Raw genomic sequence first — 27,335 nt, 5'->3', positions numbered from 1 at the left:
TTCCTTCCCCTTGTGCCGTTCCCAGATTTGAATGTCTGACGTAGATTTTTTTCAGTTTCGTTGTTGCAGATGGGACAACGACAATAAAGATTGTCGTATCGTATCGTATAAGATTTCCAACCTTCAACCCCTCTCCCTGCACGTCACCTGTTCGACTGAGGCTTTTATACATTATACATTTCCTGTGATGAGGCTGCATTTTAATGTTATAATGTTGTATTTTAATCTTGTTTTTAAGTTGTATTCATTCAACTTGTTTTTATTATTGCTTGTTAGCCGCCCTGAGCCCGGCCTTGGCTGGGGAGGGTGGGGTATAAATAAAATTTATCATCATCATCATCATCATCATCACCTGCCCTCAAAGCAGGCAAGCAGATTAAATCTTCCTTTATGAATCTATAATAGCCATTAATCAATTTTAAAACATCCCTTTTCCGGTAGCTCTTGAATAATCCTATTCCCTCCCAGTCAGCCTTATTGTAGCATCTAAGGCGGGGGTAGGGAACCTCAGTCCTGGGTGCCGAATGTGGCCCTTCAAGCATTGCTTTCTGGCCCTGGGGAGCCTCCCAGGCCACGCCCCCTGCCCCAAGCCACACCCCTCTCTGCTCCTGATTGGCACCTCCCTTAAGTGCCCCCCCAGCTGTGCTTAATCTCTGACCCCAGGACAGAGAGCAGCGTGTCAAGAGATAATTCATATTCAGGGCCCCACCCACTTTTGCCTTTGGCTCCGCCCACCACAGGCAAACGGCCCTCGCGAGCCTTCCAGGAAGCGAATGCGGCCCTCTCTCGAGGCGTCGAGAGAGCTGGCGCTGCGCTCATGTCCCGTTTGGGGGAAACCGCGAAAATCGGACACTGTATTGGTTGGGCCTCTTTGGTGCGCGGTTAAACGGTGGAACTCCCTGCCACAAGGATGCTCCACCAGCCTGGGCGGCTTTAAGAAAGGACAGGGCAAGAAGGAATAATGTAAAAGGGAAGATTAAGAAATGCTAGGATGCGAAGATACCACCTGGGAAAGCAGGAAGAGGGAGGGAGGGAAGTTGACGTGCGAAGGAGCAATACAGTGGTACTTCAGGTTACATACACTTCAGGTTACATACGTTTCAGGTTACAGACTCCGCTAACCCAGAAATACTGCTTCAGGTTAAGAACTTTGCTTCAGGATGAGAACAGAAATCATGCTCCAGTGACGCGGCAGCAGCAGGAGGCCCCATTAGCTAAAGTGGTGCTTCAGGTTAAGAACAGTTTCAGGTTAAGAACGGACCTCTGGAACGAATTAAGTACTTAACCCGAGGTACCACTGTATATAAAGTGAATTTCAAGAGTACAGTGGACGCTCGGGTTGCGAACGTGATCCGTGCGGGATGAACGTTCACAACCCGCAGCATTCGCAACGTGCAGCGGCGCGTCTGTGCACGCGCGAGTTGCGATTCAGTGCTTCTGTGCATGCGCAAAGCACGATTTAGCGCTTCTGCATGTGCGCGACCCCTGAAACCCGGAAGTAACCTGTTCCGGTACTTCCGGGTTTCGGCGGTCCATAACCTGAAAAAACGCAACCTGAAGCGTCTGTAACACAAGGTATGACTGTATGTTGAAACGGAAAAAATGGAAGAGCAATAAAAATATTATAAAAAGAAAGAAAGGAAGGACAGGGCAAATTCGTAGAGGAGGAGGCTATCGACAGATCGGATGTGGGACCTTCTACATGCCAAGCGGATGCTCAGATGCTGATCTGTAACTTTTCTCCTAAGATTCTAGCCCTCATGCTTCTGAACAAAGACCTGGTTTGCAAACAGGGGTTTCTGCCTGCTGATGAGCCACTAATTTGGTCCCTCTAGTTCAGTTCAGTTTCGAATCCCCGCAACGGGGTGAGCTCCCGTTGCTCGGTCCCTGCTCCTGCCAACCTAGCAGTTCAAAAGCACGTCAAAGTGCAAGTAGATCAATAGGTACCGCTCCGGAGGGAAGGTAAACGGCGTTTCCGTGCGCTGCTCTGGGTCGCCAGAAGCGGCTTAGTCCTGCTGGCCACATGACCCGGAAGCTGTATGCTGGCTCCCTTGGCCAGTAAAGCGAGATGAGCGCTGCAACCCCAGAGTCGGCCACGACTGGACCTAATGGTCAGGGGTCCCTTTACCTTTACCTAGTTCAGTGCTGTGGAACGGGCTTCCATTCCTTGGAAGCTTCTAAGAAGAGGTTGGGTGGCTGGCTGTCTCTCCTGTACCAGGGACAGTCAAACCTCCACTCCCGTACTCTGAAAACCCGGAAGTTAAGTGTTCTGGTTCCCGAACGTTTCTCTGCTTAAGTGCCGAAAGCTCCTGCAACCAATCGAAAGCCGTGCTTCGGTTGCCGGACATTTGGGAAGCGGAACGGGCTTCCGGAACGGTTTTCCCAGTAGTGATGTACGGAAGTGAGAGCTGGACCATCAAGAAGGCTGATTGCCAAAGAATGGATGCTTTTGAATTCTGGTGCTGGAGGAGACTCTGGAGAGTCCCATGGACTGCAAGAAGATCAAACCTCTCCATTCTGAAGGAAATCAGCCCTGAGTGCTCACTGGAAGGACAGATCCTGAAGCTGAGGCTCCAAGACTTTGGCCACCTCATGAGAAGAGAAGACTCCCTGGAAAAGACCCTGATGTTGGGAAAGATGGAGGGCACAAGGAGAAGGGGATGACAGAGGACGAGATGGTGGGACAGTGTTCTCGAAGCTACCAGCATGAGTTTGACCGAACTGCGGGAGGCAGTGGAAGACAGGAGGGTCTGGCATGCTCTGGTCCAGGGGGTCACGAAGAGGCAGACACGACTAAACGACTCAGCAACAACAACATAAATTCGCTATGTACAAATGTAGACTTTCCATTTAACAATATTTGCGATTCATTTTTATAAATACCGTACGAGGTTAAGGTCTGGTTAACTACTACCCCCCTTTTAAACACAATATCTTCTTATTGTTCTGCTTTGTTTTCTACATGGATAATATTATTGTTTCTTCTTTTTTTGTGCCTTATCCGTGCACTTGTAATTTTGTACATTTCCGATGATGTGAGTGTATATAACGCTCCCCCTTAGCTGATCTTCCTGCCTTGTGGTGGGCGTTTGGTCTAGATGATCCTTAGGGATCCCTTCCAACTGAGCAAGGATTTTTTTGGTCTGCACTGGCTGGCAGCAGCCGCTTCCCAGGGCAACAGGCCGCGAATATTCAGCCGCTGGGGACGATAGCCGGCTATCCCATTCATTATTATAATAATAATAATCAAATTTTATTTATACCCTGCCTTCCCCAGTCAGAGCTGGGCTCAGGGCGGCTAACACCAATAAAATCACAGTAAAAACATAATAAGGGGGAAAGGGGGGGGGGAACCAATTTAAAATACAGTTTAAAATGCAATTTAAAATGCAGCTTCATTTTAACAGTAGTCCATAAATCAAGACCATAAGGAGAGGGAAGCATAAGGGTCAGACCGAGCCCAAACCAAAAGGCAAGGTGGAACAGCTCCGTCTTGCAGGCCCTGCGGAAAGATGTCAAGTCCCGCAGGGCCGTGGTCTCTTGGGACAGAGCGTTCCACCAAGTCGGGGCCAGTACTGAAAAGGCCCTGTCCCTAGTTGAGACCAATCTAACCACCTTGTGACTTGGGACCTCCAAAATGTTGTCATTTGTGGACCTCTCCGCGGGGCATACCAGGAGAGGCGGTCCTGTAGGTACGAGGGTCCTAGGCCGCATAGGGTTTTAAAGGTCAAAACCAGCACCTTCAACCTGACCCTGTACTCCACCGGGAGCCAGTGCAGTTGGTAAAGCACTGGATGATTGTGATTCCGCAGCAAGGACCCCGTAAGGAGCCTCGCCGCGGCATTCTGCACCCGCTGGAGTTTCTGGCTCAGCTCCTCCTCCAGGAATTTGCCCAATCCTCTTTCAAAGCTATCCAGGTGAGTGGCCATCGCTGCCTCCGGTGGCAGGGAGTTCCGCCGTTGAACCCTGCGCTGCACGATGGAAAATTCCTTTTCTCGATTGTTCTGCATTCCAAGCAGGTGCTCTTTGTTGTTGTTTAGTCGTTTAGTCGTGTCCGACTCTTCGTGACCCCCTGGACCAGAGCACGCCAGGCACTCCTGTCTTCCACTGCCTCCCGCAGTTTGGTCAAACTCATGCTGGTAGCTTCGAGAACACTGTCCCACCATCTCGTCCTCTGTCGTCCCCTTCTCCTTGTGCCCTCCATCTTTCCCAACATCAGGGTCTTTTCCAGGGAGTCTTCTCTTCTCATGAGGTGGCCAAAGTCTTGGAGTCTCAGCTTCAGGATCTGTCCTTCCACTGAGCACTCAGGGCTGATTTCCTTCAGAATGGAGAGGTTGGATCTTCTTGCAGTCCATGGGACTCTCAAGAGTCTCCTCCAGCACCAGAATTCAATAGGATCTAAATTCTGGCCTCGAAATACGCAGTGCATACAGAAGAATGGAGGATATTTGCCTCCATGCCTTTGTGCATCGCCTTCCCTCATCTCTACCTTATGCACTGATTTTACTCTTCTTTTGGAGGGTGTCTCGAGAGCCTCTTTCTCCCTCTCCCTGGCTGTGGTGCCCCCCCTCCTGCCCCCTCGCCTGCCCGCCCTCCGTCCCTCCCTCTGCCTCTCTCCCTCGCTCTCACAAACCCAAGCAGCCAGGCATCACTTTCTGCCACGCTCATCCTTTCTGACAGGCACCATCTTCCCAGGGAAAACTCCCTCCCTGTCAGCTGTTCCACGCTCCCCGCCGGATCGGGGTCACCTCTCCAGGCGGCGGATAAATGATTCATCACGCCCCCCCCAACCCTCGCTGCCTCCCCCGGCCCCCAGCCTGCACCCGGCACCTCCCAAGCCAACCTCCCTCTCCATTTTCGGAACGGGGACCCCCCCTCCAAAAAACGCCAGCCCTCCGAGGCGGTCGCTGCCAGGAATTTGCCCAGAGATGCGTCGCTCGGGCACGGGCCACACTGCTGCGAGAGGAGCAAAGGGTGGGGGGGTCAGGGAGCCTCGGCATCTGCCGGGCCGGAGGACGAGAAAGGGGTGCCCAGAGGAAGGTCGGCTGATCCTGGCAGCCGGCCGACTTTTAGAAAAGACACTGTTTTATTTCAGACGGTGAGCGCACAGGCCTCCTTACGGGGTCCTCGCTGCGGGATCACATTCACCCAGTGCTATACCAGCTGCACTGGCTTCCAGTGGGGTACAGGATCAGGTTTAAGGTGCTGGTTTTAACCTTTAAAGCCCTATACGGCTTAGGACCCTCGTACCTATGGGGCCGCCTCTCCTGGTATGCCCCATGGAGGACCTTACAGTCTTCAAACAAAAACATCCTGAAGGTCCCAGGCCACAGAGAGGTTAGGCTGGCCTCAACCAGAGCCAGGGCCTTTTCAGCCGTGGCCCCGATCTGGTGGAATGCTCTGTCCCAAGAGACTAGGGCCCTGCGGGACCTGACATCTTTCCGCAGGGCCTGCAAGACAGAGCTGTTCCACCAGGCCTTTGGCCAGGGCACAGCCTGACTCCCTCCTTTGGCAATCTCCACATAACTCTAGCTCAATGGTTGCCATCAATTTGATTTGAATTAATTTTATAATGAAATGATTTTAGAATGTGTATCATTTTATTGTTGTTAGCCGCTCTGAGCCCGGCTTCGGCTGGGGAGGGCGGGATATAAATAAAAATGTATTATTATTATTTGAAGCACATCTACCTTCCAAGCGCTTGATTTGCTCTCTCCAGTGAACTCCGGGAACTGTAGTTTCCTGGGAACTATAGTTTCCCGGCGCCCTTGGCTAACGGAGGCTCCTCCTGGGATTGTTTTTTTGTAGGAATGCCCTTTGCTTTGCAGCCGAGATTGGGGGCAGATGGAAGGAAGTGCTGGCACGTTGTTAAACTGCGGAACTCCCTGCCACAGGAAGTTGTGCTGCCCCCCTGCCAGGTGTGAATATCGTGGTCCATTATGGTTGGTACGGATGATGGACGGGGGCTGCGCTGTCTCCTTCTGCCTGTCCCCGTTCCCAGCAGCCCTCTTGGGTGCTCAGTCAGAAGAGCACGAAACTCTTCGACGCCGGGTTCTGGGTTCGAGTCCCACATTGGGCAAAAGATTCCTGCATTGCAGCGGGTTGGACTAGATGAGCCTCAGGGTCCCTTCCGACGCTGCCGTTCTGCGATCATGGGTCGATCTGCAATCGGGGCTCCGGGTTTTAAGGCAGGGAGGGTTTTTTTTTTGCACAGGCACCCGTGAAACGAATCATGTACAGTAATTATTTCCCAGGGAGAGGAATACTTTCCCTCTCTCTCTCTCTCTCTGAACTGCAATTAGCAGCTGCCCTCTTTAACGAGGCCTCTGGAGAGAGAATTCCCTGACCCCAATTGGAAGGGAGAGCATCGCTTCCGCAAGCCCACATCCGACCCCCTCGCCACCTGCCTGGGCCCATCAAGCTCTCTCTCGGTCGGCCACCCCAGCCCTTGAGCTCTGACAACCTTCTTGACCCCCACTGAGCACACGGCGACAAAGGTCAGAGTGTGTGGGGCCGCTTGAGGCTGCTGTAGCCGTTCCTAGCTGTGGGGTTTTTTGTGGGGGGACTCCCAGAGCAAGCAGACTCCATCTGCAGACATCAGTAGCTCCTGCTGGAATTGCAGAAGTCTTGATTCCGAAGGGACCACCAGCGGTCATCCAGCCCAATCCCGGGCAATGCGGGAATCTCAGCTAAAGCATCCATGACAGATGGCTGCCCAACCTCTGCTTAAAAACCTCCAAGGAAGGGGAGTCCGCCAGCTCCCGAGGGAGACCATTCCGGCTCTTACAGCCAGGAAATTCGTCCTGAGGTTTGGTGGGGAGGGACGCGGGTGGCGCTGCGGCTTAAACCACAGAGCCCAGGACTTGCCGATCAGAAGTTCGGCGGTTCGAATTCCCGCGACGGGGTGAGCTCCCGTTGCTCGGTCCCTGCTCCTGCCAACCTAGCAGTTCGAAAGCACGTCAAAGTGCAAGTAGATCAATAGATACCACTCTGGCGGGAAGGTAAACGGCGTTTCCGTGAGCTGCTCTGGTTCGCCAGAAGTGGCTCAGTCCTGCTGGCCACATGACCCGGAAGCTGTACGCCGGCTCCCTCGGCCAGTAAAGCGAGATGAGCGCCGCAACCCCAGAGTCGGCCACGACCGGACCTAAGGGTCAGGGGTCCCTTTACCTTTACCTAACGTATTGGAGCAAACTCATGCATCTAAAGCACTTTTCGGGACGTGAGAAGAGCTTGCTGGATCAAACCAGTGGCCCATCTAGCCCAGCAACCCAGTAGCCAATGAAAAAAACCTGCAATCAGGATTTGAACGCAGGACCAGCACTCTCCCCTTCTGCACGTTCTAGCAACTGGCATCCGGAAGCACTGCTTTCTTCCGACCGTAGAGGCCGTCGACAGCCCTCTCCTCCTCCTCTGCAAATTTGCCCCATCCTCTTTTAAAGTGGCCTGCCGCCTTTTCCTGTTGCGGGGAGTTCCGCAGTTCAGCTGCACCAAAAGGTACTTTCTTTCCCCTGTCCTGAATTTTCCAGCGCCCGGCGGCAGGAGGAATCGAACCCCCCGGATACTCACAGAGGTATAGAGGTAGCCCTCAGCGTTCATGGCGACGTACTGTCCCGATTTGGTGCTCTGGATAGCGACCACGCGAAGTCCCACCGGGATGAGGTTGAAGAGGGCTGCAGGGAGAGAGGCAGAAAGGAGGTCGGTGTCAACACCAAAGGAAGAACAGGAAGAGGGTTTTTGGGGGCGTCAAGAATAGGGGTCAGGAAACAGATTTACCCCACCCCCGCCCCCTAGTTGTCAGAAGGCTTTTCTAACTGGGGAGGGAGATTTTCCCCCAAAAAACTGTCCATTTCCATTTCTAATGCTTCCCCTTCTCAAGATCCATTCTTCGCAAGTGAACTTTGAAAGGCGCTACTAGCCCTTGTGAAAATTCGCCGGCATCCGAGTGCGAACGCAACCTTCCGAATGCGGTTTTCAAAAATTCGCTTCATTATTTGCTTCCTAAAAAAATCTACACGTTGCTCGATTGCAAGGAACCGAGCCGAAAACTTTGCAGCGGTTTGCAAAAAAAAAAAAGAAGATAAAATAATACAATCGTTGGTAAAAAAATGAGACAGTATACAAAAGCTCTCAAAAGAGCTAAAATAAAAACAGATCAAAACCTTGCCTAATATTCGCTTTTTTTGCAAGGCTTTCCCCGCAACTTAATGCTCCTTTCCTCGTTTATTTTCACAGGTATACGCCTTTCCAAACACCTTCTTAGTTTGGAGAGGTTCTTTGCGGACATCGCAGGAGTGCCGAATTCAAAACACGGTTTTGGTTCGAGAAGCGACGATCTGGGTCGTTTCTCGGCAGAACCGAATTCTTCCCTGCTATCCTAGTTGGGAGCCTGGACCCGTGTGCCCTTTAGAAAGAATCCTAGAACCACCAAACTGTGCAGCTGGAAGGGGACCCCCTGAGGTCATCCAGCCCAACCCGCCGCAACGCAGGAACCACGGCTTAGGAATCCTAGAACAGGAGGTGTCCAACATCTGCTTAAAAACCTCCGAGGAAGGAGAGAGGAAATATTGGGGGGCAGAGAAGGACCCCCATGGGCAGAACTTGTGAATTCTGCTGGCGGCGGTGGCAGCAGCAGGAGGAACGGGAAGAAGGGTTGCTTTGGAAAGGGACTCAGACCACGGGGAGCGAGTTCGAGGTGGGCGGCAGGTGGACCTTTCGAAAGCCTCTGCTTCCTTTAAATGCAAGAGCACGAAGGGGCAAGGGGGGTGGCGAGATTTGCTGCGGCCGTGGCTGCCGCTACCCTCCTCCCGGTTTTGTATTCGGGTCTAGCGCAGGGTGGAGGGGAGAGATTTGCTGGAAGCAGCCCAGGACGGGATGAGATGGAAGGAGCAGGGATCATCAATCACGCGTCCCTCAGAGGACGGGCCGGCTCAATTATGCTCAGATAGAGAGCCAGGAATGGACGGGAAGAGAAGGCGGGAGGAAGGGAAGACAGATGGCGCAAGCCAGCGAGGGAATGAGCCAGGGGGAGGAAGGCCACGGCTGCAGACGGGGGGGGGGGGGCGTGTGGTCAGGCGAGAAGGCCCCCAGATCCAGCCCCCTGGGGGAAGAAACAGGCAGGATTTAATTCACAAACGGCCCGGGAATATATCCCAGGTCTTGTCCCAAACCGGGGCCAGGACAGGCCATGACACCCCCTGCCCAAAAAAGGACCCAACCGGCAGGTGGAGGGCCCAAATGTTGGCTGACCCCCTGCGCAGTTGCGTTATACGGGGTTGGGCTGGATGACCTTTGGGGGTTCCCTTCTGGCGGTACGGATCTGAGGCAGCCTCCTCCTTCTCTGACTCGGCAAGGAAGCGCCCCAAGATCTTATGGCGAAGAAGGGCGGTATATGACTCTAATAAATAAAAGGAATAAGGTGTTGGCTCTTCGGCGCCACCTGTTGTCTGGCTCCCTGCTGCCCGCCCTACCCCTGCTGAAAAGGGAATAAGTGGAAGCCTCCTGCCCCGATCCGTTCTGGGATGCGCAGGTGGAGGGTCAGAGATTTCTCCAGATCTCCTGCCGGGGCTTTGGGCAACGGACGTGGGTCAGGCGAGGGGTTCCCCCGGCCCCACCAGCTGCCCTTACTGAAGCCGTTGGTGTCGTCTCTGGTGCTGTCAATACTGCCGTCGGGGTGGACCTGGAGATAATAGCCGTGCCTGCAGAAGAGTTTCGTGACGATGCCTTTCAGCTGCGGCTCTGCACCGGAACGGAGGTGGGAAAGAAAGCGAGACATGGTAAGAAACATCACTTCCCTCTCCCCACATGAACCGACGCAGACCCTCCAATCGCCGTCTAAGACCTTTCTCTGTGTGCCCCTAACCTCCACAGGGAAGCCCGGAGGGTGGCGGCAAGACAGCGGGGCCTTTTCTGTGGTGGCTCCCTATTTGCGGGATGTTCTCCCCAGGGAGGCTCGCCGGCCACCATCCTCATATATTCATTCATTCATTATTTTATTCGTATGCTGCCTTTCCCTAGTTAAAACAATGCTCAAGGCGGCTTACAACACAACGAGATTTACATAATCAGCAACATAACAAAAGTCATAAACAATAAATAAAACACGTCAAAAAGAACACAACCGAATGGAAAACAATTTCCACATAAATCATAAAATCTAAAACTAAGAATATAGCATTAATATCAACCGCAATTTAAAATGACATAGATGAAAAAATAAAAGCAATTAAACAACAACAGCAATAATAATTTATTATTTGTACCCCGCCCATCTGGCTGGGTTTCCCCAGCCACTCTGGGCGGCTTCCAACAAAGATTAAAAATACATCAAAAACAAAACAAACCAAACACAAAACACAAAAACATATCTTTTGGCACCGGTCAAAAACGTTTCTTTTCCGCCAGGCTTACGCTTCAGCCCCACTGAGATTTGAACCCAGGCCTTTGCAACCTGAAACACGAAGCATTGTGTTGCAGAAGCCTCCCCTCCTTTGCTCAGAAAACTGCAGAGGTGGAGGGCATTTGTGAAAACACAACGAAAAACTGTACAGCACCTAGCACGGCGCATTGCAATTCCTGCCATGCACATTCGGACAAACGATTAAGGCTACTGCAGGCCAAATCTTGTCTAATGTCCTTAGCAGCCCTAAACGTTTTGCAATGGTGCAATCATGTCAGTTTTTCATTTTTCAAGCTACACGTCCGTCCCCCTTCCTTTAGTCCCATTCCCCCTACCACTGTGCTCCTCCGAAACCCACTTCAATATGCCAACACGAGGCATCCAGAACCGGACACGGCCAACTCCAGACGGTCAGCCCTGCTCCCGTTAAAGTGTGGAGAAACTGGGATTTCATTAACGCGGCCTGGAATCGTGTTAGGCTTTTTGGCTGCTGCGTCACGCCGGTGGCTCAAGCTTAGAATCCTAAAAATTGCACTACAAGTCGTAGTTTAATGGTGAATTCCGGACATAATGGAGATGTAAAAGGTTTGGATTATCGTAAAAGACGCAGGAGGAAACGATTAACAACACGACCCACAAAGGGGAGCAAAGGGAGGTCCAGGAGATTCTTTAGAATCTTGTTTCTCTGTTGCACGTCCGATATGTGACTGTAAAGTTTTAATCTGAAAAACCAACCAACCAAACAAACAAATACCGTATTTTTCACTCCATAAGACGCACCTGACCATAAGACACACCTAGTTTTTAGAGGAGGAAAGGGGGAAAGCCCGGTTTTTTGAGGATCAGCTCAAAGTTGTGCAGATTCTTTTGCAAAGGGAAAAAAATCTGTTTTTTTACGGGGTTCCACTCACAGTTCTGCAGCTTCTTTAGGAAAGGAAAGGGAGCCCTTTTTACAGTTTCCAGACAGATAATCTAATCAGCCAGTCCCACGTCGCTGGGGGAAAAAGCAGCCTCCGTCTGCAGAACATTCAGCAATGGAGGCCTGGGCAAGGGGCCGGAAAGGGAGCCAGCGATTGACCACACACTTGCTCCCTAAGATGCACAGACATTTCCCCTTACTTTTTAGGAGGAAAAAGGTGCGTCTTATGGAGCGAAAAACGCGGTATTTTATTTATTTATTTATTTATTTATTATTTATTTATGCCCCGCCCATCTGGCTGGGCTTCCCCGGCCACTCTGGGCGGCTTCCCAAAAAATATTAAAATACTGTAATACACCAAACATTAAAAGCTTCCCTAAACAGGGCTGCCTTCAGATGTCTTCTAAAAGTCTGGTAGTTGTTGTTCTCTTTGACATCTGGTGGGAGGGCGTTCCACAGGGCGGGCGCCACCACTGAGAAGGCCCTCTGCCTGGTTCCCTGTGACTTGGCTTCTCGCAGGGAGGGAACCGCCAGAAGGCCCTTGGAGCTGGACCTCAGTGTCCGGGCAGAACGATGGGAGTGGAGATGCTCCTTCAGGTATACAGGGCCTTTGAGGCCGTTAGGGCTTTCAAGGTCAGCCCCAACACTTTGAATTGTGCCTGGAAACGTACTGGGAGCCAATGTAGGTCTTTCAAGACCGGTGTTATGTGGTCTCGGCGGCCGCTCCCAGTCACCAGTCTGGCTGCCGCGTAATAAAAACAGGCACATTGCAACCTCACATCCGACCCCCTCGCCACTTGCCTGGGCCCATCAAGCTCTCTCTCGGTCGGCCGCCCCAGCCCTTCAGCTCTGACACCCCTCTTGAGCCCCACTGGGGGCTTGGTGAAAAAAGACAGAAGCGTCACAGAGTGTGTGGGGCCGCTTGAGGCTGCTGGAGCGGTTCCTACCTGTGGGTTTTTTTTTGTGGAGGGACTCCCAGAGCGAGCGGGAGATGGCATTTTTCCATCTCCGCCGTGCTAAGCAGTTGGTCCCTTACCTTTCTCGTCCTGATTTTGAAACTGTGATCCATGCGATGGTCACCTCCAGGCTTGACTACTGTAATTCGCTCTACACGGGGCTGCCCTTGAAGGATTAGTTGTCTCCTGCCTTCCTGCACATGCCCCCCCTCTCTAGGGAGCAGACCTCCCTAGACCCCATCCCAGGCTGCGAAAGGACCCAGGAGTCCTGGCTCATGTGCTCTGACCATTCAGCCAGACTTCCCCAACCTTTATGCCTTCCAGTTTTGGACTACAACTCCCATCAGCTTCCAGTGAGCGCAAATGTGTTGGGACTAATAGTTCCTGTCAGTGACATTTTCCCCCACCAGCCAGTAGGAATGTTTTGGACTACAACTCTCATCCAACAGCGTTGGACTACAACTGTGTTTTATTCTGTGAACAGCACTGAGATCTTACGATGAAGGCTGGTATATAAATCTAGTTAATAACAATAATACTATGTTAAAGGACGCGGGTGGCACTGTGGGGAGCCTAGGGCTTGCTGATCGGAAGGTCGGCGGTTCGAATCCCTGCGACAGGGAGAGTTCCTGTTGCTCGGTCCCTGCTCCTGCCAACCTAGCAGTTCGAAATCATAACAAAGTGCAAGTAGATAAATAGGTACCACTCCGGCGGGAAGGTAAACGGCGTTTCCGTGCGCTGCTCTGGTTCGCCAGAAGCAGCTTAGTCATGCTGGACACATGACCCAGAAAAACTGTCTGCGGACAAACGCCGGCTCCCTCGGCCAGTAAAGCGAGATGAACGCCGCAACCCCAGAGTCGTCCGTGACTGGACCTAATGGTCAGGGGTCCCTTTACCTTTTGAGGGGGGAAATTTCAGGGCGAGATCCTATTCCACAGCCCAGCTCGTTGGGGTGGAAGTTCCCTGCGGGTCCATGTGGTCAGTAAAAGAAAGAAGTTTCAGCCAAGTAATTTGGAGCAAAACAGCGGTTAGTAGATTCAGGTAGGTAGCCATGTTGGTCTGACACAGTCAAAATATATTAAAAAATTGTCCAGTACCACCTTAGAGACTAACTAATTAAGAGAGCCAGTGTGGTGTAGTGGTTAAGAGCGGTAGTCTCGTAATCTGGGGAACCGGGTTCGCGTCTCCGCTCCTCCACCTGCAGCTGCTGGGTGACCTTGGGCCAGTCACCCTTCTCTGAAGTCTCTCAGCCCCACTCACCTCACAGAGTGTTTGTTGTGGGGCAGGAAGGGAAAGGAGAATGTTAGCCGCTTTGAGACTCCTTAGGGTAGTGATAAAGCGGGATATCAAATCCAAACTCTTCTTCTTCTTCTTCTAAGTTTGTTCTTGGTATAAGCTTTCGTGTGTATGCACACTTCTTCAGATACCATGCACACAAAAACATATACCAAGAACAAAGTTAGTTGGTCTCTAAGGTGCTAGTGGTCAGTAGACCATGATCTTTATTGTTGCACAACAGGTCCCCACAGGAGTAAAAAACCTGAGCATGGGGTGACATCCTGTTTTAAAACTTCCCTCTTCCCCCCAAAATACCCTTTGAGAGGCATCATTGATACATCATCACTACATCACTAGCATGTCACAAAAAGTGAGGAGGAATTAAAGAACCTTTTATTGAGGGTGAAAGAGGAGAGCGCAAAATATGGTCTGAAGCTCAACATCCAAAAAACCCCGAAGATCATGGCCACTGGGCCCATCACCTCCTGGCAAATAGAAGGGGAAGAAATGGAGGCAGTGAGAGATTTTACTTTTTGGGCTCCATGATCACTGCAGATGGTGACAGCAGCCACAAAATTAAAAGACGCCTGCTTCTTGGGAGAAAAGCGACGGCAAACCTAGACAGCATCTTTAAAAGCAGAGACATCACCTTGCCAACAAAGGTCCGTATAGTTTTCCCAGTAGTGATGTATGGAAGTGAGAGCTGGACCATCAAGAAGGCTGTATGGAAGTGAGAGCTGGACCATCAAGAAGGCTGATCACTGAAGAATGGATGCTTTTGAATTCTGGTGCTGGAGGAGACTCTGGAGAGTCCCATGGACTGCAAGAAGATCAAACCTCTCCATTCTGAAGGAAATCTGCCCTGAGTGCTCACTGGAAGGACAGATCCTGAAGCTGAGGCTCCAAGACTTGGGCCACTTCATGAGAAGAGAAGACTCCCTGGAAAAGACCCTGATGTTGGGAAAGATGGAGGGCACAAGGAGAAGGGGACGACAGAGGACGAGATGGTGGGACAGTGATCTCGAAGCTACCAGCATGAGTTTGACCAAACTGCAGGAGGCAGTGGAAGACAGGAGGGCCTGGCGTGCTCTGGTCCAGGGGGTCACGAAGAGGCGGACACGACTAAACAACAACAAATACAAGGGTTACGCAAGTTCAACATTAGGTCACTTTATCAGACACCTTTCCCAACACCTCTTAAGTCCCCATCACCCAAAGAACGATCAAACTCTTGACATCTCCTTGCCCTCAGGACCTGTCTGGAGATGGGCTTTCAGAACCCCTGACTTGCTCAACTGCCTCTGGGGATGTCTATGGTCGTCCCCCTGGTCATTCCCTGGGTGGGGGGCTCTGAATGCCCTCTCACGCTTGGGGAATTATGGTGGGATGCCCTGTTCCTGCTTCTTGGTTCACGGAGGGAGGTGGAGCCCAAATTCACCTTTCTTTCAGGGTTAAAATGGTCTCGGAATGAGGAGAGTCGGTTAAAGTATGGATTTTCTACGAATTTATAAAGCTAGATTTCTTCCCTGCGCTGTCAAGTCGAAAGGATACGTTCCGGCATAATATTTGGAACATTGTGACAACTATACAGTGGTACCTCGGGTTACATACGCTTCAGGTTACATGTGCTTCAGGTTACAGACTCCACTAACCCAGAAATAGTGCCTCGGGTTAAGAACTTTGCTTCAGGATGAGAACAGAAATCGTGCTCCGGCGGCGCAGCGGCAGCTGGAGGCCCCATTAGCTAAAGTGGTGCTTCAGGTTAAGAACAGTTTCAGGTTAAGAACAGACCTCCGGAACAAATTAAGTACTTAACCCGAGGTACCACTGTAAAGATGTGCGCCCCTCCATGTCATTTCCATAACAACTATAATAATACAATGGATGCTCGGGTTGTGAACGTGATCCGTGCCGGATGCACATTCACAACCCACAGTGTTCACAACCAGCAGCGGCGCCTATACGCACGCGCGGATTGCAATTCGGCGCTTCTGCGCATGCGCAAAGTGCGATTTGGCAATTCTGCGCATGCACGACCCCCGAAACCCAGAAGTAACCCGTTCTGGTACTTCCAGGTTTCGGCAGGTCCGTAACCCGAAGAAACGCAACCTGAAGTATCTGTAACCCGAGGTATGACTAAAATAATTCCAATCAGACAGCAGGAATGTGTTAGGCTACAACGCCCAACAGGAATTTTCTGGGAATTGCAACTCTCATCAGCACCCAGCCCTGAGGTCCCTATTGAAACACAATAGTGTGCGATACAAAAAAAAGTTCAAAACCATTTAGAGCCATAAAAGGTAAAGGTAAAGGGACCCCTGACCATTAGGTCCAGTCGTGACCAACTCTGGGGTTGCGGCGCTCATCTCGCTTTATTGGCCGAGGGAGCCGGTGTACAGCTTCCGGGTCATGTGGCCAGCATGATTAAGTTGCTTCTGGCGAACCAGAGCAGCGCATGGAAACGCCATTTACCTTCCCGCCAGAATGGTACCTATTTATCTACTTGCACTTTGACGTGCTTTCGAACTGCTAGGTTGGCAGGAGCTGGGACCGAGCAACGGGAGCTCACCCCGCCGCGGGGATTCGAACCGCCAACCTTCTGATCGGCAAGTCCTAGGCTCTGTGGTTTAACCCACACCGCCACCCGCGTCCCTTAGAGCCATAAAAACGACTGCTCAAAACATCCCCTCGAATGTCTCTGAGGGTGGAGGAACTGCCAAAAGGGCCCCCTCTGCTGATCTCAGCACCCTGTTCTCACAGTGGCCAACCAGACGCGCATTATAGGAAACCCACAAGCAGGATTCGAACACTGTTCCCCTCCAGTGTTTTCCAGCAACTGGGATCCAAAAGCATCGTTGTCTCTCTGACCATTGTGGCAGAGCCGAGCCGTTAGAATTTGTCTAACCCTCTTTTCAAGCCGGTGGCCTCTTGTGGCGGAGAGTTCCATGGTTTAACTCTGTGCTGGCTTCCTTTTATCTGCCCTGAATCTTCCAAGGAGAATTGGGCTGCGAGAAATTCCCCTTTAAGAGAGGTTCCCTTGGTCCTCTGGCTAATTTAATGTTGAGGTTTAACACGCACACCCAAAAAAACCACACACCCAAAAAGCTACAGACCTGAGGCGTGATTTTTGCACAAAACAAAATACACATTTAAGACACGCACGGAGCGCGCATCTTAGGACATCTCTATTCCAAACAGATCTCTCTCTCCCCCCCCCCCCCATTCTTGGCCTGCTTCAAGCTCAGAAAATCACTCTTTTTGTTCCTCCGCTGCTCCCTCCCTCCCTCTCCGCCTTTTGACAGGCCTTGGAAATAATTCACGAGCCATTACAGAGCGAAAGGGGTATATTCTGGGCGCCAGCATCTGGGATATGACAACGCAGGGGAAAGACTCTTAAGCAAATTATACTTAGGGAAGAAAAATGGGTCCCTTTTAACGAGACGCAGCGAGAGATTTCCCGTTCCATCAACGTCGGGGGAGATTTGAGCATTTTAATTCTGCTGTTTCCCTTAAGGAAATGGGGGAGGGCAAGAAATCTGGGAACGGGCTCAGATTTCCCCAGATCAAGATGGAAAGGCGAAGGGTCCGGGGTTGAGTTTTAGGGGGGTTGGTTCATGCATTTTTTGGGTGTGTGCAAAATCAGGCTTGTTCCAAAATAAATAAATGACAATTTATTTGGAGTTAGGGCCAGGGGTGCAGGACGCCTGGGTTCCCTGGAGGGAAGTGCAAAATATTTTTTTAGTGGGGGCAGACAATTGGATTTTGCCTCCCACGGTCATTTAGTTTCCCCCCCTCGCTCTATTTCCCGCAGGCAAACGTCCCATTGCAGTGATGAATCAGTCTAGTTGTATATGAATGTAATCTTTTTAAGTGGTGAGGTGTCCACACTTCTCAGAGGCAGTTGGCCCAGCAAAAGATGAACTGCGGATTTCCAGCAAAACATCTCCTTCCCTCTCCCTTCTCTATCCATGACTCTGGGTTTTTTCTCGCCTGCGGCTGATCGTGCCTTTGGGGGGGCTGGCGATTCTCCCTCCAACACCCCCACACAAAAAAGAGTTAATTAGCAAAGCAACTCAAACAGACAGCTCCTTATTCATCATGTTCTGCAGGCTTCACCTCCAGATCTCCTGACCGGTGTGACATGCCCATTTCACACACGGGGACAACCGAGGCTGAGAAAGAATAACAGAGCGGTGGAGTTCGAAGGGACCCCTGGGGGTCATCCAGTCTGACCCCTCCAGCCATGCAGCAATCACAGCAAAAGAATCTCCAGCAGGCGGCCAACCTCTGTTGAATAATGGAGTCCACCAGCTTCCATCTAGCCGAGCATCCTGTTCTCAAAGTGGGAAACCAGAGCCACACACACACCCCGCCAAAAGAAGCCCATATTCAGGACCCAATAACAATGGCCATCAATAGCTTTCTCCCCCCTCCATCAATTTGTCCAATCCTCTTTTAAAGCTTCCAAGCTGGTGGAACATTGCTGCCTCTTGTGGCAGGGAGTTCCGCAGTGTAACTGCGTGAAGGAGGACTTTCTCTCATCTGCCCTGAAATCTCCCATTTTTCAGCTTCATTGGGCAGCCCTGAGTTCCAGCACGACGAGAGAGAGGGATAAAAACTTTTCCTCTTTGCTTTCTCCTCGCCGGGTATAATCTTATACGCCTCTCCTCTTCCGTGGGTTTTTTAGCTAAAGGAAAGAGTTCCGAACGCCGTCACCTTTCCTCCTCTCCACCTTTTCCAAATCTTTCCCAGCTCTGCAATATCTTTTTAGCGCCAGAACTGTACTCCAAGTACAGTCGCACTGTAAATTTGCAAAAAAAAAGCCAGCGTGATATTCTCTTTTTCTCTTCCCGATCCTTTTTTGAAAAGGAGCTTGTGATAAGCCCTGAGCTGTGGTAGGACTAGAACTCGGAACTTTAGAAGAGCCCAGCTGCTAGATCAGGCCAACCAGATGCACCGCAGAATTGTGGCGTTAGCAGGGACCTCCAAAGGTCATCTAGTCCAACCCGCTGCCACGCAGGACTCGGGGAAGTCCGCAAGCAGAGCTTTTTCCACTTGGGTCCCCCAATGACTGACGCGTTCAGGGCCGCAACGTGAGAACCCAGCGACGACCTCTGGTGATGTCCCGGGGCAGGCCCTGGCGATGCCAACCAGCGCAATGCGTTGAGCATTAACCTCCGTTGCCGAGAGTGTGGCATTCAATTCCTTCCTACCATTGAGCCCTGGAGACGGAGGTTAATGGGGAGGACACCCCCAATGCAATCATTTCCAACCTCGGCTGATGCTTGCAAGATGCAACCCCCAGTCTGCTGAATAATAACGTTGTGGGATTTTGGGGGGGGGTCAGTCTGGATGATGCCCCAGGGTCCCGTACCCAGCAAAGGTTGGAATCCCAGAGGGCATTCTACTGCTGAACTAGCCAGACAATATTCTTAGCTGCAATGTTTGAAACTCAGATATATGGCCGCCAAACGGCGCCTTAATCCTAGGTGCTTTTCCCCCCTTTACAATGAAATTTATTATCATTGTTGTTTGTTTGTTCCATTTCTTTACTGTTTTATATTTCCAAGAAAACACCTCAAAGTGGTTTACAACAGATTAAAACATCAACTAAAACAAATTCAAGCTTCAAGGAAAATATTTCAGATCCTTCTCTCCGAATTTCAGATACTTCTCCCCAAATTGATTCGCCTACTTAATTTATAGAGCTGCCCCATAGCAGATGGACTCTAGGAAGTCAGGGTGGTGTGGCGGCTGGAGTGTTGGACCTGGGAGATCTGGGTTCAAATTCCCAGTCAGGAAGTTCACTGGGTGATCTGAGGCCAGTCACAGCCCCTCCACCCACCTCACAGGGTTTGGCTACCCGATGGAGAGGTCCGTCGCCTGGCAACCAGAGCTCTCCACATGGTCGCCACGGGAACCACGGCAGCCGCAAGATGCGCCTGGGGGATTTCTACCCCCTGGTGATGTCGCGGGGACGTCATTCAGCGTGACGTGTTGAGCATTTACCCCCATCGCCGAAAGTGTGCCATTCAATTCCTTCCCACTACAGAGCTTTGGAGACGGAGGTTAATTGGGAAAAGGGGAAGACACCCCAGAGATGCTATAATTTTCAACCTGGGCTGAAGCTTGCAAGATGCACCCCCAGTCTGCTGAACTGTTGTTGGTTTGAGGCGGGGTCAGTCTGGATGATGCCCAGAGTCCCTTTTCTGTACCCAGCAAAGATTAGAATCCAAGAGAGGATTCTATCGCTGATCTACCGTGTTTTTCGCTCTATAAGACGCACCAGACCACAAGAAGCACCTAGTTTTTGGAGGAGGAAAACAAGAAAAGAAATATTCTGAATCTCGGAAGCCAGAACAGCAAGAGGGATCGCTGCGAGTGAAAGCAGCAATCTCTCTCGCTGTTCTGGCTTCTGGGATAGCTTGTGCAGCCTGCATTTGCTCCATAAGACGCACACACATTTCCCCTTACTTTTTAGGAGGGAAAGAGTGAGTCTTACAGAGCAAAAAATACGTTAGTTTCTTTGTAAGACGACAGCCTTAGCAGGCCACTCGGGTACTCTCTTCAGCACCCAAAAAGAACGACCCAGCTTCAAATAAGTGAGGGGTCCCGCCAGGCCTTTTCCCCAGCCCCCTCTCCCAGAGCAACAGCCTGAGTTCTGAGTGCGAATTGAGCCAGAAACCAGGCTGGGAGCTGGAGACACAGAGACCTGCTTGCTCTGTGCTGGACCTAAAACTGCGAAAGACAGAGAGGCGAGATCTTTTTTTGGGGTGCAAACGCCGCGAACCCCTGCACCTTAGGCTCGGGTTGTATATATGTGCCGATGCACAAACCGTATAGCCTAAAGACACTACGGTCTCCGTTGACCTTCGTCCCGAGGGAAACCGAACCCCAGGAAAGCGGGATTCGCTCAGAGATTGGTGCTGCGTGGGAGAACGATAGTGGTCAAAAAATTAAAGATAATCTCGCGGCCTCTTCTGGAGAATCGAGCCCCTCAGCCTTGGAGGGGGGCAGGTGAACCCCCAGCCTTGGGGTGTCTGTTTGGCAAGCCTTTTCCATTGCCACCAACATTGTGGGTGCAGAATATTTGGCCCACGCACACCCAGGCGGTTCCTGCCTGCCTGTCTCACCTCTTCTCTCCTTCCTTCCTCTCCCTTGTCACACTCCCTCGCTCTCCCTCCGCATCTGCAGAGAGAGGGAGAGGGAGAGAGAGGAGGAATCTACAAGGTTACGCAGATGCAGAGGTGCTCCTGATCACAGGAGGCGGGAGGGAGAAATCCCTAGGCGGTTTGGGGAGAGGCGGAAAAGGGAATCTGTCGAGAGAGAAAGGGTATTTTCCGGGGAAAGCAAAAGGACGGGGGTCTGAGATTTGGCCTGGGATAGGGGGCTGGTATTGTGACGGGCTGCAAATTCAGGGTGCGGGGGAAAGCTTACCAGCCTGGGGTGGGTGGGTGTATGTGTCATATGGTTTCCGGGTTGGTAGCGGGGCCCCCAAAGGTCATCCAGCCCAACCCGCTGCAATGCAGGAAGCACAGCCATAGAATCCCCAGCGGACGGCTGTCCAGCTCCTACATAAAAGAGGGGCTGTGGGGACCCTCGATCACAGAATCCTAGAATTGTAGGGACCCTCAAAGGTCATTTGGCCGATGCAGGGAAATGCCACGGAAAAGGGAGCTAGCGGGGTTTGGGTGGGGAGACGTGATTGGCCCCCAGGAGATTGGTTTCTTGGGGGGCCAGCAAGGTGGAACCGGGAGGGGGGGCATTGTGGACGGACGCATTAAACAGGCTGTGATTTGGGGGAGCGGGGAGTGTCGTTCAAAGCTGAGAATTTAGGGATCTGAAAACAGATGAGATGCTGGAGATATTGTGGGGCACAGTGGCAGGTTCTGTGATGTTAGGATGTAAAATCAAGGGGTTCAGAAGGGTTTGTGGGTTTTGTGGGGGGGGGGCACAGATCCAGGGAGCAAGGTGGGATCAGAGAGGCCCATGCGGACTAGAATATTGGGCGATCTGGGAGCGCGGCTATCACATTCAGTACCTTAAGGGAAGAGATGGGGTGTGATTTGTGGGGGGACGGACCCTGAGCCCCACATCCAGGACGTTGCATTGGGGGCAGAGATCTTTTCCAATCAGGACTGAGGACAGAAATATATAGCGTGCAGTAGAAAGGAAGGAAGAAACCAGGGGAATAAATTTATCTGGATAATTATTCCCTTCCGCTCTTCCTACAAGCAGACGGTTCTTAAATACACAGACGCGGGGTCGTCTCTCCCCCCCCCCCACTTCTTCCAACAGCTTTGCAAAGCTCTCTTCCTCCCATAATGTATGCAGATATATTTAAATGGATTTAATTTATTATAATAGCCCTGGCTGCCTTTGCAGCTAGCCTGGAGCATGCAAGGGGAGAGAGACGGGAGAATGAAGAAATAAGAGGTTGAGATCTGGTTCCCATGGCCTGTTTTGTGGATGGGGGGGTGAGTTTGTTGCTAAGGCGAGAGGGGGGCAGGAGAGGCGTCTGGTCTGACCTTGTGGGGAGGGCAGTGGGGTGTGTGTGCCCCCAATGGAAAGACAAAGAGGGAAGCCTTTTGCAATGGGGTAGGGCAGCCACGGCTGGTGGGCCACGCCTAAGCCACACCGTCCGGGAAATTTGGCACCCGCCGCCGAGAGAGGCATCCATCATGTTTATATCCCAATCTCCGAATAAGTTCCCAAATAAAAACCCGGCGAGGGAGCGCCGCGGCGGTTCCCTCCAAGCCTCCATAAATATATTTATTCCTGGCAATAAAAACCGCGTCCCTTTTTTTAGACGCCTCCAAACGGATCGCTTTCCCCGATGAGGAAGCCGGGAAAGTGCCCGCGAGGTGGAAACGGATACCCTCTCGGGGAGGCCTCGGGCTTGGAGGGTGGTTCCCCCAGCCTGACCGCAGAGCAGGGAAGGAACCGCAGGCAAAGGGGGGTTTTTCCTCCTCCCCACCCCCAGACGGGACCCGCCCTGCTCTTTGGACGTGCTTTTGCGGCGTTTCCTCGAGCGCTTCCACCCGCTCGAAGGCCTGGGGTTTTTCAGAAGCCACCCTTGCCCGACACGGGGCCGGCTCACCTGTTGGGCAATTAAAAACGGGGGACATTTGTCCCGCGCTCGGTTGCGTGGTTCATTTGCGGCTGCAGGACGGAAGAGTCAGCCCTGGAGGGTGGCAGAACTGGTTGTGGAGAAAAGAGGGTGGGGAAGAGACAAGAGAGGGGGCTGCGAGGTAAAGGGACCCCTAAAAAGATCACAATATATAAAATCAAAATAAAAGCAATAAACCAGTAATAATGGTAAAGGTAAAGGGGACCCCTGACCACTAGGTCCAGTCGCGGACGACTCTGGGGTTGCAGCGCTCATCTCGCTTTATTGACCTAAGGAGCCGGCGTACAGCTTCCGGGTCATGTGGCCAGCATGACTAAGCCGCTTCTGGCAAACCAGAGCAGCGCATGGAAACGCCGGTTACCTTCCCACCGGAGCGGTACCTATTTATCTACTTGCACTATGAGGTGCTTTTGAACTGCTAGGTTGGCAGGAGCAGGGACCGAGCAACGGGAGCTCACCCTGTCATTGCGGGGATTCGAACCGCCGACCTTCCGATTGGCAAGCCCTAGGCTCTGTGGTTTAACCCACAGCGCCACCCGCGTCCCTATGGGGGCTGTGAGAGCCACCCTCAAAGATCTGGAGGGCTTCCCTACGGAAAGAGGAGAGAGGTGGTTTCCTAGTGTTCCGGGACGACCCAAACTTTACGGGGTTCAAATGACAAAGAAGGAGATTCTGAATGAACATGGCCATGGAGATCATGGAAGATGGCACGTTCTCCTTCGCTGGGGGCTTTTAAGCAGAGATCGGGTGGCCATCTCTCAGGGGGTTCTTGGGCTGTGGCTCCTGCACTGGAGGGGGCTGGACTGGATGACCTTTGGAGGCCCCTTTCAGCTCTGAAATTCTTTGAAAAGGAGACAGGGGCTGTGGGTGGGTTGAGAAGGGCAGAACCAAGAAATTGTGCCCCCCAAGGAAGAGCAGAAGAAGGGAGAACGGGGGTTTCGCCTGCGTGGAGACAGCTTGGAGATTCTCCTTTCCAACCCAGCTGAACATCACATATGCAGACGGCCACTGGTGGCTGGCAAATGCTTGTGGAATCCTAGAATTGTACAGTTGGTAGGGGCTCCTGAGGGTCATCCAGACCAACCCCGTATACTCAGGAATCGCAGCAAACGAATCCCAGGCAGGACAAACCATCCAGTTTCTATTGAACCCTTTTGCCTGCTTAGCTCAGTGTTGTTCACACTGGCCCCCAGGGTTTCACGCTGCTGGAGAGATGACCACTAGGCATGATGGCCACGCTCTGCCCTCACGGCCGGGGGCAAACCATGCTTCCAAATCCCAGTTGCTGGAAACCGCAGGAGTTGGGTCCTGTGTTCGAATCCAGGTTTCCCTTTCAGATGCTGGGCTAGAAGGGTCACCGGCCTGATCCCACAGGGAACTGAACCGGGCGCCTTCTACACTCCAAGCAGCTGTCCTTCCCCACCCCACTGAGCCACAGACGATCGCTTCGGCGGATGACCCAACAACCCCAGAGAACGGACACAAAATCGGATACCCGCGTGCTGAATGAACCCGGGTCTGATCCAGTCGCGGCCACACTGATGCGAGGACGCCAAAGTCTCTGCCCCAGGGAGCTTACAATGTGCAGGAAGGAGGCTTCAAAACAGTCGCTCTCCATTTGCTAGGAAATCAGGTTTTGGGGGGCTCGGTTTTAGGTTGCTATAGGGTTGGAGTTTTTTGGGGGGGTTGGGGTGTAATATGCAGGGAGAAAATCGGGGTGTTGTGAGCTGAGGGTGGCAGAGAGAGAGTCTGTGGGGCTGAGTTTTTGGCCGGCTCCCACGGCAAATGCTGTTCTGCCAGCTGCAAGGACACCACAGGGTAATGAGGTGCAGGCCGGGCGCCAAGAAATCAGGAAGGGAGAGGAGGCGAGGCGAGGCAAGCTTGAAGCTGGCACGTGCCGCAGGCCAAGTACCCAAGGGGGGCACAGGAGACTCGGTGCTGCGGGCGGGCAGGGAGATGAAGATAGAGAGGGCAGGGAGTTTATTATTGCAAGCATCGCACCAAAGGACGGGGAAGCCCAGCATCCTGTCTCCTTCTGGACTGTCTGGAGGGGCTGGGAGCTGGGGGCACTGTCATACAGTGGTTCCGCTCCTTCCTCCTGGGCCGTGTCCAGAAAGTGGGGGGGGGGATGAGTGTTCAGACCCCTGGGCCCTCACTTGTGGGGTGCCTCAGGGTTCCGTCCTCTCCCCCATGCTTTTCAACATCTACATGAAGCCGCTGGGAGAGATCATCAGGGGGTTTGGGCTGGGTGTTCATCAGTATGCGGATGATACCCAGCTCTACCTCTCTTTCAAATCAGAACCAGTGAAGGCAGTGAAGGTCCTGTGTGAGTGTTTGGAGGCGGTTGGAGGATGGATGGTGGCTAATGGATTGGGGTTGAATCCTGACAAGACAGAAGTACAGGAGGCGGGCAGGTGTGGAGGACTCCCTGGTCCTGAATGGGGCAACTGTGCCCCTGAAGGACCAGGTGCGCAGCCTGGGAGTCATTCTGGACTCACCGTGGTCCATGGAGGTGCAGGTCAGTTCTGTGTCCAGGGCAGCTGTCTACCAGCTCCATCTGGTACGCAGGATGAGACCCTACCTGCCTGCAGACTGTCTTTCCAGAGTGGTGCATGCTCTAGTTATCTCCCGCTTGGACTTCCATGCTCTCTACATGGGGCTACCTTTGAAGGTGACCCGGAAACTACAACTAATCCAGAATGCGGCAGCTAGACTAGTGACTGGGGGCGGCCGCCAGGACCACATAACACCGGTCCCAGTACGTTTCCAAGCACAATTCAAAGTGTTGGTGTTGACCTTTAAAGCCCTAAATGGCCTCAAAGGCCCAGTAGACCTGAAGGAGCGTCTCCACGCCCATCGTTCTGCCCGGACACCGAGGTCCAGCGCCGAGGGCCTTCTGGCGGTTCCCTCATTGCGAGAAGCAAAGCTATAGGGAACCAGGCAGAGGGCCTTCTTGGTAGTGGCGCCCTCCCTGTGGAACACCCTCCCATCAGATGTCAAAGTGATAAACAACTACCTGACATTCAGAAGACATCTTAGGGAAGTTTTTAATACATTTTAGTGTATTTTGGTCTCTGTGGAAGCCGCCCAGAGTGGCTGGGGAAACCCAGCCAGATGGGCGGGGTACAAATAATAAATTATTATTATTATTATTATCTCCGACAGTGGGCAGCCTACGCAACCCCTGCCGACTCTGTCTTGCAGCCGAGGAGACCCGCAGGTAGACTGCCCCTTGACATGGGAGTGCAATTGAGCGCTCTCCTCCGGGTGTTTGCAAGTCCAAGCTGCAGCGGCTGCAGTCTCTCTTGAGAGCCGATTCCAGAGCCATCTAGAGTCGAAAGGGACCCCAGGAGGTCATCCAGCCCAACCCCCGCTAAAGCATCCACGACAGACCTCAGCTTAGAAACCTCTAAGGAGGGAGACCCCAGCAGCGCTCACTGCCAGAAAGTTTCCCTGTACGTTGAGTCGTAACCTCCTTTCTCGTAGCTTGAAGCCGTTGGTTCGAGTCCTGCCCCCCAGAGCTAGCTGTGTGTTGTCTGCACGGACTGGCAGCATCCAGCCCTACCTGGGATTCAGGCAATGCAGATGAACCGGCTCTGAGCCCACGACCTTTCGCTTGAGAAGCAGGAACATAGACTAATATGTACATAATGTTAATAAGTCAATATTGCCCACACTGACTTGTAGCAGTTCTCCAAAATTTCAGAGGGGGGGGTGTTCTCTCCTACCATAGTCTGTGGCCGATTGAAGATGGGACCATTTGGGTTTCCCCCCCCACACACACCTATGCCTCTAGGGGTCTATTCCATGGGTAGGCAAACTAAGGTCCGGATCTGGCCCAATCGCCTTCTCAAGCCGACCCGCGGACGGTCCGGGAATCAGCATGTTTTTACATGAGTAGAATGTGTCCTTTTATTTAAAATGCATCTCTGGGTTATTTGTGGGGCATCGGAATTCGTTCATTCCCCCCCCCCCAAAAAAATACAGTCTGGCCCCCCACAAGGTCTGAGGGACAGTGGACCGGCCCCCTGCTGAAAAAGTTTGCTGACCCCTGGCTCTATTCTGCAACATGTCACTGATGCAATAAGAGCACATTCGTGCCGGGTTTATACCGCATTTATGCTGGGCTGTCCGCACATCGTTCTGCTTTAGCAATCGCCCCGCGATGTGCCGCCCGACGCTATTGGCATTCTTGCACCGCAGCAAGAAAACACAACGCAAAATCACAAAATGAACCAGAACGTGTGCAGTTTGAAAAGGCATTGCAGGGATGTATCAGTGTGTCCACGCAAAAGGTTTTCCAGGGGCAAATAGTTTTGAAAGGAGGATTGCAAATAACTGCCCACTAAAAGGATGTTCAAATGTGGCTTTAATCTATTTTAAATACAATTCCTGCATTGCTGGGGTGAGGCTAGGCGACCCCTTGGCCTACGATTCTACAGTTGTAATGTATAATTTTTCTAAAGTCTCAATTCAGAGTACATTTTGTCCCGGCGCACTCAATACGGAACAGAAATGACCTTTTCACACATGCAGAGAAAATAGGCATCGGATGTGAGTTGGAGCCAGGAACTTGCAAATGTGAGGAAGGGTTTTTCAGAAGAGAAATTGTGAAATTGTGACTGCTCTCAAGGAAGGAAGGAGGAAGGAAGGAAG

General features: G+C 52.1%; 2 protein-coding genes across 5 annotated transcripts in view; both read right to left on the bottom strand.

Moving 5' to 3' along the window:
* Positions 1 to 27,335, bottom strand: part of TMEM102 (transmembrane protein 102) — a 171,013-nt gene that overhangs the window by 92,666 nt on the left and 51,012 nt on the right. The window lies entirely within an intron of this gene.
* FGF11 (fibroblast growth factor 11) overlaps positions 1 to 27,335 on the bottom strand; it is a 55,051-nt gene that overhangs the window by 7,870 nt on the left and 19,846 nt on the right. The window contains exons 2-3 of the mRNA XM_080980002.1: positions 9,625 to 9,735; positions 7,567 to 7,670 (exon numbers count right to left, since the gene is read on the bottom strand). Coding sequence (XP_080836128.1) covers positions 7,567 to 7,670; positions 9,625 to 9,735 — 215 coding nt within the window. The remainder of the gene's footprint in view (positions 1 to 7,566; positions 7,671 to 9,624; positions 9,736 to 27,335) is intronic.

Source organism: Podarcis pityusensis (genome assembly GCF_964106645.2).
Source record: "Podarcis pityusensis genome assembly, chromosome: 13".
Taxonomy (NCBI): Eukaryota; Metazoa; Chordata; class Lepidosauria; order Squamata; family Lacertidae; genus Podarcis; species Podarcis pityusensis.
The sequence above is the reverse complement of the archived record's forward strand: the minus strand, read 5'-3'. Positions and strand labels throughout refer to the sequence as shown.